The sequence below is a fragment of the Chanodichthys erythropterus genome, chromosome 22 (assembly GCF_024489055.1).
Source record: "Chanodichthys erythropterus isolate Z2021 chromosome 22, ASM2448905v1, whole genome shotgun sequence".
In the NCBI taxonomy this organism is placed as follows: Eukaryota; Metazoa; Chordata; class Actinopteri; order Cypriniformes; family Xenocyprididae; genus Chanodichthys; species Chanodichthys erythropterus.
Genome location: NC_090242.1, coordinates 18,291,594 through 18,311,170, shown reverse-complemented (window position 1 = coordinate 18,311,170; position 19,577 = coordinate 18,291,594). Strand labels below are relative to the sequence as shown.

General features: G+C 36.8%; 1 protein-coding gene across 1 annotated transcript in view; it reads left to right on the top strand.

The window, feature by feature from the left end:
- Nucleotides 1–15,893, top strand: part of unc5da (unc-5 netrin receptor Da) — a 249,931-nt gene extending 234,038 nt beyond the window's left edge. Inside the window, exons 13-17 of the mRNA XM_067375867.1 lie at nt 2,245–2,472; nt 5,924–6,073; nt 9,864–10,028; nt 10,294–10,472; nt 15,653–15,893. Of these exons, the coding sequence (XP_067231968.1) occupies nt 2,245–2,472; nt 5,924–6,073; nt 9,864–10,028; nt 10,294–10,472; nt 15,653–15,893 (963 nt within the window). The remainder of the gene's footprint in view (nt 1–2,244; nt 2,473–5,923; nt 6,074–9,863; nt 10,029–10,293; nt 10,473–15,652) is intronic.
- Nucleotides 15,894–19,577: the final 3,684 nt, after the last annotated feature.

The window sequence follows — 19,577 nt, the reverse complement described above, 5'->3', positions numbered from 1 at the left end:
ACACTTTAATGTGCACCCACTGATTTGTGGGTAATAGACAATGCTTTCCGTGCGATGGTGTGTTTAGACGTGAAATATCAAGCTTTCCGCCAGCGCAAATGGTTCGGGTCGCTTCGGGGGGCAAAGTTATGCTTAGCCTCAGCTACATTCAGCCGGTGAAATGGAGACCCTAGACTCTGAGTTCCTGCTGGCCGCTACACACCCACTGTTCCTGACATTCAAATACCAGATGCATATAATAATAATCAAGCTGTGCTTCCATCTGCAGAGCTATAAAGAAAAGGGAAGCATAATTTTAGCTAAAGATCTTCACCTTTCTCTAACATGTGTATATACTTTTATGCTGACCAAGGATTTTTGTAAAGTGAAGCAGCCTAGCCTCAGGGTTGCCAAAAGTAAGTAGCTGTTAGTGCTTATGACAACGAGGCCTAGTTACTTTGCATTAAAAGCAATTGAACCATGTTCTAGAAAGGAAAAACAGTCGGTGTATACAGTTCTTGGATGTGGAACCAAGTTTCTCTTAATCATACTTGTATTATAAACATTACAGCATATCTTATATCATGTCAGTGGTGTTGCAGTTAAAGGTGCAGTACGTAAGAATTCTGTCCGCTAGAGGCCTACTCAAAACAAAGGCGTAGCTTGATGATGCCAATTTTGAGCACGGAATCTTGGGACATGTGGTCATATGAGTATGAGGTAACGCAGCTCTGTTTATCATATTAGATACATTTGAGAGTGTTGAAAACTATGTTATAACGTTACTCTGTGCGTTCGCTCGGCGGCTGCTGTGGACATTTATTGCACACTGCAGTAAGATAGATCGATATTACATTATCATATTAAATGTTGGATGGCTTGTGTTGATAAATGGCATGCAATTCATTTTAAAACGTATTGTATGATGGAGAAAATTCTGTATTACTGTTACTAAAAATAAAGCTGCATCTGATTATACTATGTTAGCTACTTCACAAAATAGTGTTTTTCTCTGAGGCATGGTAAAGCGTGGTGCTCGCAAAAAAATCAGGAAAATTTGATTTAAACAATAAGACTAAACGTGTTGAGCTATATAACAACTATTAGTTTTCTGTCTATAAATATATCAAAACAGTTGTTCCCTTGTCTATTAAAACATGTATTATATTAAACATGGTGTTTCCATGTTTTCTACAAAATAAAATCGGAAACCGAGGGTTAACGCGGATATTACGCTATTGACAGGCGGTGACTCACACGTCCCGCAGCCTTGGTTAAAATTACAATTTTCTCACGATTTACAAATAGTAGGAAACATTTGGGATATTGAAGTACTCAAGTGAACAAAATATATAACACTGGCCTAGTGGTTTTTGGATATTTTACTGCAAAAATATTACATATTGCACCTTTAAGTGAAGGTGAATCGAAGCAATAACAGCAATCATGAATTTGACAATTACGTTTGTTTTCAATGTGGGGGAAAGCAATTCAAAAACAATAATTCTAACACTAATTGTAATAAAATGTTCAGAAACATTTAATTAACAAATAAAAACACACAACAGGTTAACACCATCTGGTGGTTTTCATGGATTTTCACAAAAAAAAAAAAAAAAAAAAAAAAAAAAAAAACTCACTTAAAAACCCTAAGGAAGTTTAATTGTAGTTCAATAATTTAGTGCAGATTTTATATTGCAGTATTTTTCCTGTAAATGATTTTATAAATAATATATTACCATTTAAATGAATAAATTATAATTTAATAACATAATTAAATATAAATTAAATAAAATACTAAAATAAATATGAAATAATAAAAATGTTTATTTGAATGAATAATTAATTTAAATGTTAATTATTTATCAAAGATAGTATTTCACACTTGTTGCTACGTTTATTACTTTACTAAAACTAGAAAAAAAGTTTCAGCTTAGCCACAGTCACATGCGTATTGAGAACAGTCACATGCATTGTCATACTCTGTAGTTATAAAGTTAGGATTAGTAGAATAAATTGACATGTACCTACAAAATTACTTATATTCAGTAGAATGTCTGTTGGGGGACCATCACATTAATTGTTAGCAAATATTAAGCAGACAGTCTACTAAAACTCTAATGAGAGTGAGTTGACATGTAGGTGAAACGTTGTAGTCAGCAGAATGTTACCGCAAAACCTAATTTAATCGCAGTCGATGTTGTGTAAGAATTTTACATCAACAGTTGGATTTTGACTGTGAGTGTGTTTGTGTGTTTCTGACAGGAGGTCATGACTGTGGAAGAGGAGAGCACTTCTTGTTACTGCCTGTTGGACACTCAGTGCTGCCACCTGTTGGTGGAGAGGCCGGGGTGTTACGCTTTAGTGGGAGAGGCCCTCACTCCAGCGGCAGGGAAGAGACTACGACTGGCTGTGTTTGGAAACATGGAGCCCAACTTCCTCAACTACAGCATTCGAGTGTACTGCGTCGATGATATGCCCCATGCCTTTCAGGTGTGCAAAGACTTTTAAGTTTGTTTGTTGATAACCACATATGTTGGGTTTCGGATGCTGACACACTAGTTAAGCCTGAAGTATACTTTGTTTTTTGAGTTGTACTCATAGCCTTTCATAGAATAATCCATTTGACACGTACACAGGCGGTTGACGCATGCACATTACAACAGCTTGCACTACCCCTCCTGGGCAATCTCTCACCACAAGTTAGAACCCATATACACATCTTTATAATCTTTTAGGCTGAAGTTGTACAAAAGCAGATTAGGGATGTGACGGTGAGGAAATGATGCTTTCGAGCAGAGCGAGCATTTTCAGTTAGTTCCAATGGAAGTTGAGCTTCCATAGAAATGTCCGTGCCAGTGGACACGCACCGTTATGAATGCCTGTCCGGAAGTGCGCAGTTTACTTTTGATTTCTAATTAGCGCCAGTTTGGGGGTGGATTGCCTGAATGGTAGGTTGATTATTATTATTAATGAAAAACACAACAATGCAGATGCATTCTAACCTCATCGCACAATCTTTCATCCACGTAGCCATCCATTGCTGTTGTAGCCTGCACACGTTTCTGTCTCTTCTCAGAGATGGTCTTATTATTGGGTGATTCGTGGGGTCTGTGGCTCTACTATCGGCTAACTTGCATCACGTGTGCCTTGATAATCAATCATATTACAGCCTTGACGTCATTGAGTTGTGTGACTGTCGATCACTGTTTGCGGATACCATAGAAATGAATAAGAAGTGCTGTAAACCGAATCATACCAGCCGTGCAATTTGTCTGTGACTTTTCTTATAAAAAAGCATTTTTTTCCAGGTGAAAACTGGAATAGATCAATCCAAAATGGATGTTTAAGAGCAAACATTTTGAAGATTAGCCGATGGGCCGTTGATTCAATAAATAAGCCGTTTTCCCACAAAAGCAGTTTATTCAGTGTAGTGAAGCCTCTCCTCCATTGACAGCGTTACCAGGCATTACGTTTTTTTTTTTTCCCTAACCTTGCAGACTTGCCTTTAAGTGGCTTTGTCTTTTCTGTTTATTCAGTTTTTCCTTCGAGTACCTTGAAAAAAATTAATACATGTGCAGCCTGTGCATACAGAGTATGCACTATATGGTGACCCTAATGTACATGAACCCTTACGCATATGCAAAACATTAAGAATACTTTGGGCTTAAAGAATCCAACAGTTCATTCAAACCAGCAAGGAAATTAATGCTTGTCAAAACTGGTCTTTCCACCGGGTGCGTTTATGGCATTCACAGATGTAGGCTTCTTAAATGTCATGATACATATCCCCTTCACACTGCATATGACATTAGATGGAAATCCATGGCTTATGGGATATTTGCATTCATAGGGCAGCATGTTATGGCTAGCCGTCATGCCCTGTGGGTACTCTGGTTTTACGCTCCACTGAAAGTCAGCTGGACCGATCTCTTTCTCTCTCTCATCTCCTACTAACTGATAGAATGGCTTCTTAAATTACAAAGACACGGTGAGCCACTCCCATGCTCCATGCTTTCGCTACGTGACTGAATATTTTCTGAGCCCAAATTAAAAGTGATTTACATTCTGTTTGGTGTAACGTCTAGCTGAGCGGACGGCTTCAGAGAAGTCTTTGTTCTGCACACACACAGATCTTACAGATCTCTGCACTTTATGAAGAAAGCATAATATGTCATCTATATTTAATGTTTCACATGGATCTTTTCTTCTCAGTTACGGAGATGTGGAGATGTCTTTGTGTGGTATTGAAGCCTCAAGACATACACAAACTGGATTAGTGGCTCTATTGTCTCTCTCTCCCAAACACACACACACACTGATGTTTGTTTTAGCTCAAGCTAAATTAATAAACCTCTATATATGTTGGGATATTATTGTGCCTTCAGAAAGGTACCAGGGTTGAAGGTTTTACAGCTTAGTTTATCACAAGCCGTGTTGAAGGCTGTGAAACTACAGTATAAGGTGCTTTCTTTTACAGTTTTCAGTTATCAGTTGTGTACCATAATTATTTGAATTATTGTAACATGATTGACATTTTAACTGACAAATGTTTCTAAACATAAAGTGATCAAATAAAGAGACTTTTCGAAGGCTTGCGCCCCCTGTAGGTACATTTGTCGGCTGCATACGTCATTGAGGATGTCTAATTTCAGGGGGGAAAAAAGCATTTATAAAACTGTTATTTCTCGTGAGGCATACATGTTTGTAATTTCTTTTTTTTACTTTGGAATGTAATGGTTACTTTTCCAAAATGAGGCAACCTCAAACATAAAGGCGACCTCCGGAGGGCACAGCCTTCGAAATGCGATTATTATTTGTTTTATGGATTTTTAAAAAAATAAAAATATGATGGTAACAGGGTTGACACCCGCGAACGTATTTATTTTAATAATACAATATCAACTAAAATCTAAAAATATAAATAGAGAATAAATGCAGTATGCTACCATTTACCTGTTTGCAATATATATTGGTTTTAATAATAATTTTGCATTTGAAGGAAGATGTTGGGGGGAAAAGGCCAGAGGACAAGCCCACTATGTGAATTCTTCTTTCCAAACAGGACACACTCGCAAGTGAATGGTCAAAGATTGTATTTCTCCACACCAAAACACTCTTCCACTTTGTTTATCCAGCCGTTCACCTAGCGTTTTCTCTTCTTTTGTACTCTTTTGTTGTCAGTGTTGTTTGCATTTCACAAAACAGCAAATGAATTCCTCCCTGGAAACTGAACGAATTCAGGCCGGGATCGATCAGCATCCATCACAGCGAGAGACTATTTTCTTGTCTTTTGTGGCAGAGAGAGAGAGAAAGGGAGAGAGAGAGACCTAATGCTTTTAATGCTACTGTGCCATTGTCAACAATTCCCACAGAATAGATGCAAAGAGCACAAAATCACCCGTGCCTTTCATCAATGTCGATTCTATCCATCCAGTGTCTCTCGCTCCTGTTCTGCATGTCATTTTGTGCGCGTGTTGCGTTTGTGTGAACAGGAAAGGTATGCGACGTTCATTGTATTCGACCGAGTTGGTAATTGAAAGCATTGTACTTTTAGATTTATTAGTTGTTGTGTTGCCAGATTTTGTTTTGTTTTTTATTTTTTATTTTAGACCCAGGGTGTTATTGTAATTCCATTCTTGTAGATGAAAAATGCAGTGCAGGCATTTCTTCGACCTGTTTGTTGGTCTAGGGGTTGGAAACGTCAGCCTCGCATTAGATGCAGGTTTTTAATCACTTTACGCTTCATCTTCTCAGGTTATGAAGATTAAAGGTGCCGCTAGACCCAGGAAATAGCTGTTGTGTAACATGGGAGGGCTGTTTTTTCAGATGAATAATTTAAACATGAGCAGTCGGTTGTGTTCTGTTCCTGCCGTATGGTATTGTATGTGTCAAGGCGTGTTTATACAAGAGCGTTTATATCTGTATTTACTCTTCCTCTCAGGAGGTGGTCTCCATGGAGCGGGGTCGAGGAGGACGCCTCCTGGAGGAACCCAAGACCCTGCTCTTCAGAGCGAACTCTTTCAGCCTACAGGTCTCCATCCAGGACATCCCCCAGTTCCTCTGGAGCATCAAACCTTTTACCACCTGCCAGGTGCTGTCCTCATAAATATGGATGCCAGCTCCGTATGAATATGCATGAGTTTTGTTAATATGCATATGAGGCTGAATATTAATGAGATGTCAAATTCCGGTGTTCATTTGACTGGTCATATGAATATTAATACTGCTCTGTTTGAGGTAGTTTAGTCAGAGGCCGTGGTAGGAATCCAGTGTCTTTAACCTGGAGATAAGGATGTTTTTTTTCACCCTGTAAAGTTTTAACAGGAAAGTGTCACTCAAATTTGTGTTTTTTAAAAAACTATTTAAATTGACAGAATGCACAACTGTGATATATTACTATTTTTTTAAAGCCCCTAATCCAAAGTATCATAACTTTGGTGCTTAAAGGATTACTTTACTTCAGTATTAAAATTTCCTGATAATTTACTCCCATGTCATCCAAGATGCTTATGTCTTTCTTTTTTCAGTCACAGAAATTAAGATATTAAGGATTTTAAGGAAAACATTCCAGGATTTTTCTCCATATAGTGGACTTCAACAGGGTTCAATGGGTTGAAGGTCCAAATTGCAGTTTCAGTGCAGCTTCAAAGGGCTCTACATGATCCCCGGTGAGGAATAAGGGTCTTATCTAGTGAAACGATCAGTCATTTTCTAAAAAAAAAAAAAAACTAAAATTTATATACATTTTAACCAAAAATGCTTGTCTTGCACTAGCACTGTGATGAGTCATGCATTATGTAATCATGTTGGAAAGGTCACGTGTGACGTAGGCAAAAGTACTGCGGTAGGGCGAAAAACTCTATCTCATTTTCTCCTCCAACATCAAAATCGTCCGAAATCATTGTTACCTTTTAGTTTTTTTTTTGTTTTTTTTTGTAAAAGGCATTTGACATAGTCTTTGCACATTCGCTTTGTAGACACTGGATCGGTACTTTCACCTACGTCACTCGTGACCTTTCCAACGTGATTATGTAATGCGTGGCGCATCGCAGAGCAGTGCAAGATGAGCATTTGTGGTTAAAAAGTATATACATTTTTTTTTTTTTTTTTAGAAAATTGTGAATATTTCACTAGATAAGACCCTTATTCTTTGGCTGGGATCATGTAGAGCTCTTTAAAGCTGCACTGAAACTGCAATTTGGACCTTCAACACGTTCCTCTATACTGAAGTCCATTATATGTAGAAAAATCCTCTAATGATTTAATCAAAAACCTTAATTTCTTTTCAACTGAAGTAAGAAAGACATAAAGATCTTGGATGACACAGTAAATTATCAGGAAATTTTAATTCTGAAGTGAACTAATCCATTAATATGTTTACACTTTATTTCGATAGTCAACTTTAGACATTCTACTAACCATAAGTAACTTTGCTACTACATGTCAGTAACTTTCATTAATATTAGTATTAGTAGACTGTTAGGTTAGGGTTAGTAGAATGACATACATAAGCTGACATACAGTATAGTTGCAAAGATACTTATAGTCAGTAGAATGTCTGTTGGGGTTAGCGGATATAAGCAGATAGTCTACTAATACGGTCACCGTGATTTTGCCAAGTAAGAAATGTTCCTGGATCAACATAGTTTGTTGATCCTGGAACAACATTCCAGTCTGAAAATGTAGTCTTAACCCTATTCCTACCCCTAAACCTAATCCTACCCATAACTTATCCCTAAAATCAGAGGGTAAAGATAGGTGAATAACATTGATGTAGAAGCACCTAACCCCCTAACTTGTCCCCCAAATCTGATTGGTCGATTGGAATGTTGTTCATGTCTTACTTGGCAAAATCACGGTGACCCTACTAATACTCCAATGACTGCTAGTGGACATGTAATTGCAAAGTTACTTATAGTTAGTCGAATGTCTAATAATATACATCGTACAATACATCGAATCTCGATTCACGATACAAAGACTCTGGAGCGATTCTGATATTTTCCGCGATTCTCTTGATTCTCTCTCGAATCGATTCTGAGCTTAGTTTTTAACAGCAGATGGCACTATACGTGCTTTAGAAACACTCATACTCTGCCTGCTTCCAGTTCCTTTACACACACCACTTAAACATAACATACTCATTCATAAAGTTCGAAAAGTTTGAAGCGAATTACAAATCTTGCATCATAAAAGCATTCTGAGCGGAGGTGCAAGTATATTTAACCACTTACATGACTCACACACGATCGCTGTCCAGGAGTCTTCTTCGTGAGGATTTGAGTGTGCAGTTAAAAACTAGCACCATCTGCTGTTAAAACTAAGCTCAGAATCGATTCAAGAGAGAAAATGTAAGGATTGATCCAGTTTCATTGGCCCTCATTTATCAAACGAACGTACATCCGAATGTAAAAATCAGCTTACGACAATGCTCACGTGTGATTCATTAAACTTTCGTATGCGGCCAATTCCATCGGACGAATGAACGGGTGTTGATAAATGCGGCGGCTGAAAACTGACATCATTTAAATATCACACCCCAAATTTTAAAAGCCTCACCCTATAGTTTACGACACAGAGAAACGTAACCCTGCCATGAAGAGGAAGTTATCGCATGAAAAATAAATTTATCTTACTTACTTACATAATTTCAAACAATAAAATTAATTTAAACAATAATACCGGTAAATAAAACTAAATACTTACAAACATTATTAATATATATATATATATATATATAAACTTGGTTATTTTAGTACCTCACTCCACAGAAAATCTTTTAAATTTACTTTATTCAGAACAAGAACGCAAAATGTAGCGTCTGCGTGTGTGAGTGAGGCGCCTGCGCGATCAATTGAATTTAATAAAATAAAGATAAATATTTTAATAAAATAAAGAAAACTAATACAATGCATCAAATGAGCGTAGCCTGTACTAGCCCTACTTGATGCACAGTTTTTCTTTTTTGTTTTGTTAATCTGTTAATTATTTCAGTGAAAAATATTTTGTGTAGTCCCATTTTTATTTTTATTTTTTATTCCTTGTAGGCTACTGTATATTATTCTATTTTTCTCTATGTGGCAAGTGTATGATGTGTGAACCCTAATGTTCTGTTGATGTTGCCATTTGCGCATCTGAAGCAAAATCCCTGGGGGGGAAAACAAAACAAACAAAAAAAACATTTGTGGTATTTTAAGACAATTTAAGACATCTATTCTAATTTAATTTAGTTAGTGAGTGATTGTCGGTCAGGAAAATAAACCAAATGTTCTCATAAGAGTTCTCCACCAGATTTACTATGCCAAATTTTGCGTGGAAACGAGCGTACGCACAGTTTTCTGGCGTGCGGTCGTTTGATAAATGAGGGCCATTGGCAATCGTTGTATTGTCCCAGCCCTGGGTCGCAGCAACACCCTAGCAGCCACATAGCTACCGCTCAGAAAGCTTTGGCAACCGCATAACATTAGTATCATGGTGTCAGGTTGAGCATGGACAAGCAGCACTCTCTATCTGGTTTTATTTGCTACACCAGCAGAGCTATTTTTTAGTATTTGTATTATTTTGTCAAATTGTATCTGTTTTTGGATGACACATTCTCAAGAGTGTGTTTTTCTCAGTGCTGTTTACCCACCATTCCTTTCTTCATAAAGCTTTATGACCGCAGGCACATTTTTATCCAAATCATACCCATAGCAAGCCCTGTTTTGTCATACTAGGCTGTGTTCTGGCAGGGCCGTCAGTGACATGACACTAAGTAAATTAGCTTCAGCAGCTCCAACAGCAGAATAACAATAAGGAGGAGAGGAGAGGAGGCACATATACTTCCTATTGATTCGTACTGAAATATTCACTCTTTCCTTCTCCTCCTTGTTTTGGTGCAGGAATTCTCCTTCTCTCAGGTGTGGTGCAGTAGCCAGTCTCCTCTGCAGTGTGCCTTTTCTCTGGAGCGCTACAGTCCAGCAGCCAATCAGCTCTCCTGTAAGATCAGTGTTCGGCAGGTCAAAGGTCATGAGCAGATCCTACAGGTCTACACCACTATTGCTGAGGTTTGGAAGACAAAAACTCATATATTAGAAACATGTAGACTAAGATATTGTGTGCTTGGAATATTGATGCTCCATTTTTTTTTTTTTTTTTTTTATAAAAATCTGGTGGTTCTGATGCCAAAAATATGTATATTTTGATACAAATATATATAGAATCGAAATGTGCTTTTTTTATATATATATAGAATCAGTATTTCCAGATTGTTCTAGCCCAATTGAGTCCCTCTGTGAACTTTAATATCACTGTGATACTTCTTTCCTCCAGAGTGAAAAAGATACAGTGCCATTCTTCACACAATCAGACTGTACCATCACCTCCCAGACGGGGTCCAGGGCCTTCAAAATCCCCCTGTCAATTCGCCAGCGAATCTGCGCGACCTTCGACACAGCGAATGCCAAGGGCAAAGACTGGCAGCTCTTAGCACAGAAACTGCATATAGACAGGTGAGAAATTAATGCAAAAATACACAGCAGACAAACATGGACATGCTTTGTCGATAAGCACACATATGGACGGTGACATACATGCTCAAATACAAACAAAACTGGGCCTCAGCATATGGAATCCCAAACGTCTAATTTGCCCCATATTCCTCCAGCACATGGCCACATTAACCATCGGCAGAGCCACAGGCAGTAACTGTGGTGCTATAATGAGATCGAACTCATGTATCCTGCAACTGCCAGTTCCAAGAAAACATACTTCTCATCTCACAAATAGATATACGGATATACATACCTTTTAAAGGGTTAGTTCACCCAAAAATTAAATTTCTGTCAGTAAGTACTCACCCTCATGTCGTTCCAAATCCGTACAACTTTCGTTCTTCTTCGGAACACAAATAAAGATATTTTTGATGAAGTCCAAGAGGTTTTTTTATCTCCCATAGAAAGCAATTAAATGACCAAATTCAAGGTCCAGAGAAGTAGTAAAGACATTAAAATAGTCAACGTGACTGCAGTGGTTCAATCTTAATGTTATGAAGCAACAAGAATACTTCTTGCGAGCAAAAACAAAACAAAAATAATGACTTTATTCAACAATTTATTCTCTACCCTGTTAGTCTCCTACACAGTTGATGCAGTGCAGCGCTTCCGTGTTCACGTCTGAACGCTGTTCAGACTGTCCATGTGAGCACCACGATGCACATGTTTGATGGTGACATAGGAGCCAGCCAATACAGAGTCAGCATTCTGATGTAGAACTGCAATGTGTCTTCAACATTAACTGCATAGGAGAATGACAGGTTAGAGAGAAAATTGTTGAATAAAGTTATTTTTGTTTTGTTTTTGCACAAAAAGTATTCTTGTCACTTCATTACATTAAGGTTGAACCTCTGTAGTCATGTTGACTATTTTAACAATGTTTTTAGTACTTTTCTGTACCTTGAATGTGGTCATTTTCTTGCTTTCTATGGGATATAAAATATACTGTTTTTAAGACAGAGACTTTTACATTACCAAAAACAAAAAAACAAAAACAAAAAAAACATGATTTTAAATAAATTGCTGTTCATTTGAACCTTCAATTCATCAAAGAATCCTGATAATAATAAGAAATGTTTTTGAGCACCAAATCAGCTTATTAGAATTTACTGTTTCATTGAAGAAATAAATAACAATAGGCTATGCTGTGGAAGTACATGAATTTTCATTTTTGAGTGAACAATCCCTTTATTGCATTCATGTGTAATAAATGTGTTTGAACATTCATTCAAATCTTTTCCTTGTTATTTTTTCTGTTCTTTCTTTTTACTCTGATGGAGAAAAAAAAAAAAAAAAAAACATCCTTGAGCTTCTGCCCAGCTAACAATCTTTAACAACAGTTTAATTCACTAGCTGCCTGTTTTTTCTCTCTCTTCCATTTCCCATGGTGATTTCAAAAGCGGTTAAGAAAGCATTGTGCAAAACAGACTCCGCGATCAAAATTTCCAAAAGGTCTTGAGTTTAAAATCTGTTTATTCACTTCACTGCAGCGATGTTTAATAAAACTTTCTTTCGTGATGTGGGTTTACTTTTGTAATATTTTCACCAGGGATAAAAGAGAAAGTTGTTTTTGAAATGAGGCTGGAAGAGTCGGACAGAAGGATTTGGGGGAATTTTCTAGCTGGTCAGAGCCCCAGGCAGTGTGTAATGAGAATGTCTCCTCCTTGTTAAGCGGATTTCTGCAATTACCTTCTGAGGATGTGCAAGCTCGTCTAAACAGCGCAGAGGGCAATTACCCAGAGAGCTACGGCACCGGAACTGGTGTAGTGCAACACTGCCCCCTGTTGGAGTCTGAATACCCACAGAATATCAAAGAATGACACTGTTTACATCGCCCCATCAGCGCTGCGGCATATTGTTGATGGACTGGGTAATGGTGAGGTTAAATATCCTGCTGAAAAGACCAGCATGGCATGTTTTGTGACCTCACCAGGCTGTTTAAATAGCGAGATCATCGTTTTATACAGCCAAACCATCAAAATCAGATTGGAAATGAGAAAGCTACGTCAGCCCACTGAATGATGTTTACAATTTTTTACATTTTAGCTGCTTTAACTGTATTGACCGATGTGACTCATTCGGTGCATCTAAAATCACAAACTGTCTGAGTAGATACTGCATTTTAATTTACTTTGCGACTGAACGTACTGCATCCGCCATGTTGTTCGAATGCGCACTCCAGAATCTCAGCGGAAGTAGTTGGTCATCCAGGTACTTTTCGCCTGCTGTTTTTTTTTTTTTTAACACTGTGTTTTCAGACATTATTATCTTGTGGAGTACCGTTTTATCGCATACTATATAGTAGGGAAGTATTCTATTTCAGACACAGTGATTGTTTTCTAAAATAGCATTAATTGAAGGTCAGCATGAGGTCAAAGGGAAGTTCTCTTGCCATTTAATGCAACCTAGTTGCTATATGTGGAGGCAGAAGATGGATTATGTCTGCTTCTTTAAGACACACACCTGCAGAATTGAGATTTCCTCTTCTGTGATTCAATTATGTCTCAAAGATGGGTTGATTTTCTTCCAGCAAAACTTCTTTAATATCCTTCTCGCTTTTATAAACTAATTTGACCATTTTGATATGTTGTTGGGGCATACAGGCATTACAGGATAACATTATTAAATTGAAAGATATGCAGACTGAGAATCCTTGCAATAGAGTGTAATAATTCAGTGTCTCAGTGAAATAATATGAATTTATATAACCAAAATTGTTGGTTAGCACAATAAGAATTTAAAAATATACAGAAATATAAACTATGCTTAAACTTTTTGGTAACTCAACAGCTATTTTTTTAACAGCATTTTTTAATTTAGGTTAACGTTCATTTATAAATATACTGCTGTTGAAACCTAAAGGGGTCATGAACTGAATTATTGTATTATTTTATAATAAAAAGTTTCCTGGGGTGCACTTATAATGTTAGCATGATTTTTACATCAAAATATGTCATAATTTAGAAATAAAATACATTTTTCCTACCCTGATTTTAGCCCTCTGATTTGAATGCTGTGTTTAAAGGGCCGTGTCTGCTGTGAGATTTAAGTGTAAACACCCACTGCTGTGATTGGCTAACATCTTTGCATATGGAAATAGCTAAGTATTTCATGTGGAATTATCTCAAACTTTTAGCACGTTTTTACTATTACAGTTATCAAGGTTTACTAATCATGAAAAGTGTTGATTATAGCATTATATTTAGATTGGCGCATGAAAGATTGCAGTGATTATAACTCGGTTTCTGCACAATGCTTTCATCATAACTAACAGTGCAAACACAACATAAATAAGACTTTCATGATTCTAACAGGAGTCTTGGCAAGAATCCGGAACACTCGTGCTGTTTGATTGACAGTTCAAGCGATTGTAAAGGAGCGTTCTTTGATTTCTTTCTATATAAAATTTAATTGCAGTTTAAATAATAGATTATCTTCATCCTACTAAGAGAAACAATGTGAAGTTGACCATTTAGTCACTGGTTTGATTTACTGACAATAAACGATTTTGAGTGTAGGCCTAAATCACTGGTGATTTTGGTTAGACATGTACACACAATCTGTACATATCAAATGATCTGTAACAAAACAATAGTGACAGTAAAAACCTTTTTACTCACTTACAGTACAGTCCAAAAGTTTGGAACCACTAAGATTTTTAATGTTTTTAAAAGAAGTTTTGTCTGCTCACCAAGGCTACATTTATTTAATTAAAAATACAGTAAAAAACAGTAATATTGTGAAATATTATTACAATTTAAAATAACTGTGTACTATTTAAATATATTTCACAAAGTAATTTATTCCTGTAATGCAAAGCTGAATTTTCAGCATCGTTACTCCAGTCTTCAGTGTCACATGATCCTTCAGAAATCATTCTAATATGCTGATTTGCTGCTCAATAAACATTTATGATTATTTTCAATGTTGAAAACAGTTGTGTACTTTTTTTTTTTTTCAGGATTCCTTGATGAATAGAAAGTTCAAAAGAACAGCATTTATCTGAAATACAAAGCTACACTACTGTTCAAAAGTTTGGGGTCAGTAAGGATTTTTTTTTTTTTTTTTGAAAAGAAATTAAAGAAATTAATACTTTTATTCAGCAAGGATGCATTAAATCAATCAAAAGTGGCAGTAAAGACATTTATAATGTTACAAAAGACTAGATTTCAGATAAACACTGTTCTTTTGAACTTTCTATTCATCAAATAATCCTGAAAAAAAATATTGTACACAAATATTTTGTACAATTGTACACATTAAATGTTTCTTGAGCAGCAGATCAGCATATTAGAATGATTTCTGAAGGATCATGTGACACTGAAGACTGGAGTAATGATGCTGAAAATTCAGCTTTGCATCACAGGAATAAATTACTTTGTGAAATATATTCAAATAGAAAACAGTTATTTTAAATTGTAATAATATTTCACAATATTACTGTTTTTACTGTATTTTTAATTAAATAAATGTAGCCTTAGTGAGCAGACGAAACTTCTTTTAAAAACATTAAAAATCTTAGTGGTTCCAAACTTTTGGACTGTACTGTAAGTGAGTTGCACCTTCCTGTCGGATCCAGTATATAAGGCACAGCATCGTTTTTTTTTTTTTTTTTTAATTTCAGGCTCTCTGCAAATCCAATGCAGCTACTGTGTTTTTCCTCACAACATTTTGCACTCTTCAAAGTCAAGTTTATCGCTTAGTTGCTCGATCCAGTGTTAGCGTCACATCTGTTAATTACCTACTACTACTTGTCGTACTCGAATCAGTGGGCGGGGCTACTGAACTTTAGGGTTTGTAATGTCACAAACTCAGGAAGAACCTTGTTGTAGTCCCTACCAGCCATTTGTTGTAGTCCTTAAAAAGTGATTTCTGTAAAAGAAAATATGTCCCTTTACATGGATCTTTGAGGATTGTAACTTTGCAGATATTGTTTATGCTCAAACAGTAAATAAAAATGTATTAGCATATGTAGAATTAACATTAACCTAGGATTAATAAATGCTGTAAAAATATTGTTGGTTCTACCAGTATTTTCTGTTTTCTTATTTGAGACTGAGAAATCAGTGTTGGATTTTACTATTCAGACTGTTCTGTGAATAAAAGTTTGTCCTGCATTTTTCTCCCCCCACATACAGAAACCTGGGTTATTTTGCTCGCCAGACGAGCCCATCCGCTGTCATTCTGAGTTTGTGGGAAGCTCAGCATCAGGAACGGGGTGATCTGGACTCTTTGGCCAGCGCTTTGGAGGAAATTGGCAAAGTCCAGTCTAAACACTCCACCAGTGTGGACACTCTGGACCGTATCAGCAAAACCATCCCCTCCAGCAACTCTACCATGAACCGCAGCAGTGAGGAGCTAGACACGAACCACACCTAAGAACAGTTTCCTTGGAAATGAAGACTAAAGCACTGTCCTTATCGGAGATAAGAGGGTTCAACAAAGGGAGAGAGGAGGCGGCACTTGAGGTTGCCCAGCCCAGCAAAAAAGTTGCTCCTCCCTCTCCTTGACTGATAAAAACAGGGTGTTAAAGATGGGTTGTGACCAAATAGACAAGCTTCAGTGATTCACAGAAATTCAAACACACACATGCACACAGTATTCCTATCAAGTACCCTTAAATTCATCAGAACAAACTGACTTATACATTAAGCCTGTCTGATGAAAATTTGCAGCTAAAGATTGTGGGTATGCTTTCGCGATCATTTGTTTCCGTTAAGGCAAACTGAGGATGTTCAACAGCCTAAATGTTGACTTGCGACCACAGACCAGGCTGCCTCGATGCTTCAGAGTTTTGAAGAACGTGTCGTCGTTTTTGTGGGACACTTTTATTTTGCGTCTTTACACAACGGTTGTCTGCATTTCTGAGTAACTTTCTGATTGCAAATAGATTAAAAAAAAACATCTGTACTATTGAATACTATTAAAGCCTGTTGGATAGCAAAACCAGTGTAAACCGAGAGATGTACTCAAAGATAACCAAAACAAAATGTTGTTATACACCATTTACTTTTGCAGCCTAACAAATATATAATTATTATTATTGTTATTTTTTGTCTAAAGGAAGAAATATAAAAGGAGAAAGCAGAAAAGGACTAATTCTTAATGAAAAAGTGTGATTTGAGGTAAGAAATATGTTTATAAATTTAAAGGGACAGTTCACCTAAAAAAAATCAAAATTCAAAGTCGTATGTAACCTGTGCGCTGTATTCTAAAGCCATATGATAGCTTTACATGAGAAACAGACTGAACTAAAAGGTTTAGGGTCCTTTTAAAGGCTTGAAATCTGTTTTTTTTGTTTGTTTGTTTGTTTTTTTGTTTTTTGTTTTTATTCCTCACAAGAAAGAAACTAGAAAAACAATAGGGTGAGAAAAAGATGACAGAATTGTAATTTTTGGGTGAACTATCCCTTTAAATGTGACCAAGCTGACTGCTGATTGGTCAGAATCCTTCTGCTGTCTCTCAAAATGACAAATGATGGACAGCTGTGTGTAAATTCATCAGATAACCCAGTAAAAATCCATCAAACATATTTTGACAGGAACCTCTGGTGGTTTGATCTGAATGCAGAGAACACGCACGCATATCAACCGAGATGAGAGATTTCCATTTATGATTTTTTTTTTTTTTTTTCCCTGTTGTTTTATCTTTCCTTATACATCTAGTACCGGATTGTGACCTCATATTGGCCAGATGGGATCAATGATAACCAATGAAAAAGCATTTTAACACATCTCACCTGCTGGAAACCTACAATGTGCTGACAGGTGCATATGCATACATGAATAATAACACATAGATGTATAATCAACCTCACATCAGAACATAAAGCATATCTGCCGCACTTGCATCTCATCCCAGATATCACACATCACTTCATCTGAGCGAAAGATGAGCTGTGCGAAAGTGTGTCGCTAATGCTAGATTATCATAAAACTGTGAATATGTAATGAAATAGTCTGTTGCATCAGACTATAAAAAGAGATTTGTGTTTTTTGATATGTGAAATTATTAACAAAACCTTATGTATGTGCTGTTTCTGAGGTACATTACGAAGGGAATGAAAGGGAAGGGAGGAAATGAGAAAGAGTAAAAAAGTAAGGAAGGGAGACAGGGAAAAAAGAGATTTGAAAGAGAAAAGGGAGAGGAATTTAAACAAAAAACGAAAAGGAATTGGAATTGGAGAGGAAAGAAAAGAAGACCAAGAGAGGAAAGTGAAGAGAGAGGAAATAGAAGTAATAGAAGAGAAAATGTGTAAAGAAAAAAGGAGCAAGAGGAAATGGGGAAAAGGAAGATGGGGATGAAGAAGAGGGGAAGGATAGAGAAGAGCAAACAGGACAGAAAAGAAGAGGAATTTAAGAAAGGAAAGGGGAGAAAATGGGAAAGGAAAAAAAAGAACAGTAGGAAATGGGAATAGGGAAAAGAGGGGAAATCGGAAAGTAAAGATTATGAACAAGAAAAGGGAAAGGAAAGAGAAGAGCAAATGGGAATGAAAAAAAGGAATGAGGAAATCTGAAAAGTGAATAGAGGGGAAATGGGATGGGGATCAGGAAGAGGAAATTGGAAGGGAAAGGAAAAAAAGAGGAACAAGAGGAAATGGGAAAATGGAAGAAGAGGAACAATAAGAGGGAAAGAAAAGAGACAATCCAATGAGAAGGTAAAGAAGAGGAAATGGGAAAGGAAAGAGGAGAAAATGGGAAAGGAAAAAAGGAACAGGAGGAAATGGGAATAGGGAAGAGGGGAAATCGGAAAGTAAAGATGAACAAGAAAAGGGAAAGGAAAGAGAAGAGCAAATGGGAATGAAAAAAAAATGAATGAGAGGAAATGGGAAAAGTGAATAAAGGGGAGATGGGATGGGGATCAAGAAGAGGGGAAGGAGAAAGAAGAGCAAACAGGACAGAAAGGAAGAGGAAATTGGAAGGGAAAGGAAAAAAGAGGAACAAGAGGAAATGGGAAAATGGAAGAAGAGGAACAATAAGAGGGAAAGAAAAGAGACGAGCCAATGAGAAGGGAAAGAAGAGGAAATGGGAAAGGAAAGAGAGGAGAAAATGGGAAAGGAAAAAAGAGGAACAGGAGGCAATGGAAATAGGGAAGAAGACAAACAAGAAAGGGGGAAGGAAAGAAGAGCAAACAGTACAAAAACGAAGAGGAAATTGAAAGGGAAAGGAAAAAAGTGGAACGAGTAAATGGAAAAATGGGAACAATTAGAGGTTAAGGAGAAGAGCAAATGGGAAAGGAAAGAAGAGAAAATGGGAATGGCAAAAGGAATGAGAGAAAATGGGAAGGGAGAAAAAATGGGAAAGGAAAAAAAGAGGAGCAAGAAGAGGAAATGAGCAAGGGAAGAATAGGAACAGAAAAGGGGAAATGAAAGTGGAGAGGAAATAAGGAAAGGAAAGAGAATGGAGAGGAAAGGAAAGGAAAATAAGAGCAACAATGAAAGGAAATTGGAAGGTAGAGGAACAAGGAAAGGAAATGCCATAATGGCGGTTTTAATGACATACAGTAGGCCCAGCTCTAAATGTACATTAACAGTACAGTAACAGGAAAGACTCTGTTATGTTGCTAGTGGAGCAGAGAGCCATCAGACATATGGGATGTAGTGTGTGTGTGTGTGAGAGAGAGAGAGAAACAAAAACTTTCTGATAGGTTTATTATTTTGGGTACAGTTCTGTTCATGATGCATAAATATTAGCTTTTGAAAGACCATCAGTCAGGAAAAAAAAAGGAAACATTCTGTTCTTTCGAAAGAGAAAAAGTGCTAGTGCCAGTTTCATTTGAATAAATATGTATTTATTTATTGGCAGTGGGAAAAATGTCTTCCTTACTCCTTTATCCAGTTGCATTGATCTACATAGAAGCAGCACAGAATCACAGGAAAAAGAAATATTTTAAATGTTGAGATAAAATCAGTGTATGAAGCATTCAGCTGTGGACACCGAGTATGCGAATATGGTATCTAAAAAGAGACACGTCAAATATGTATGATGTAAGATTATGCAGTATTCATGAAACAATAGGCTTGCATTAATGCACACTATGCTATGGGAGCTGAACTGCTATCAG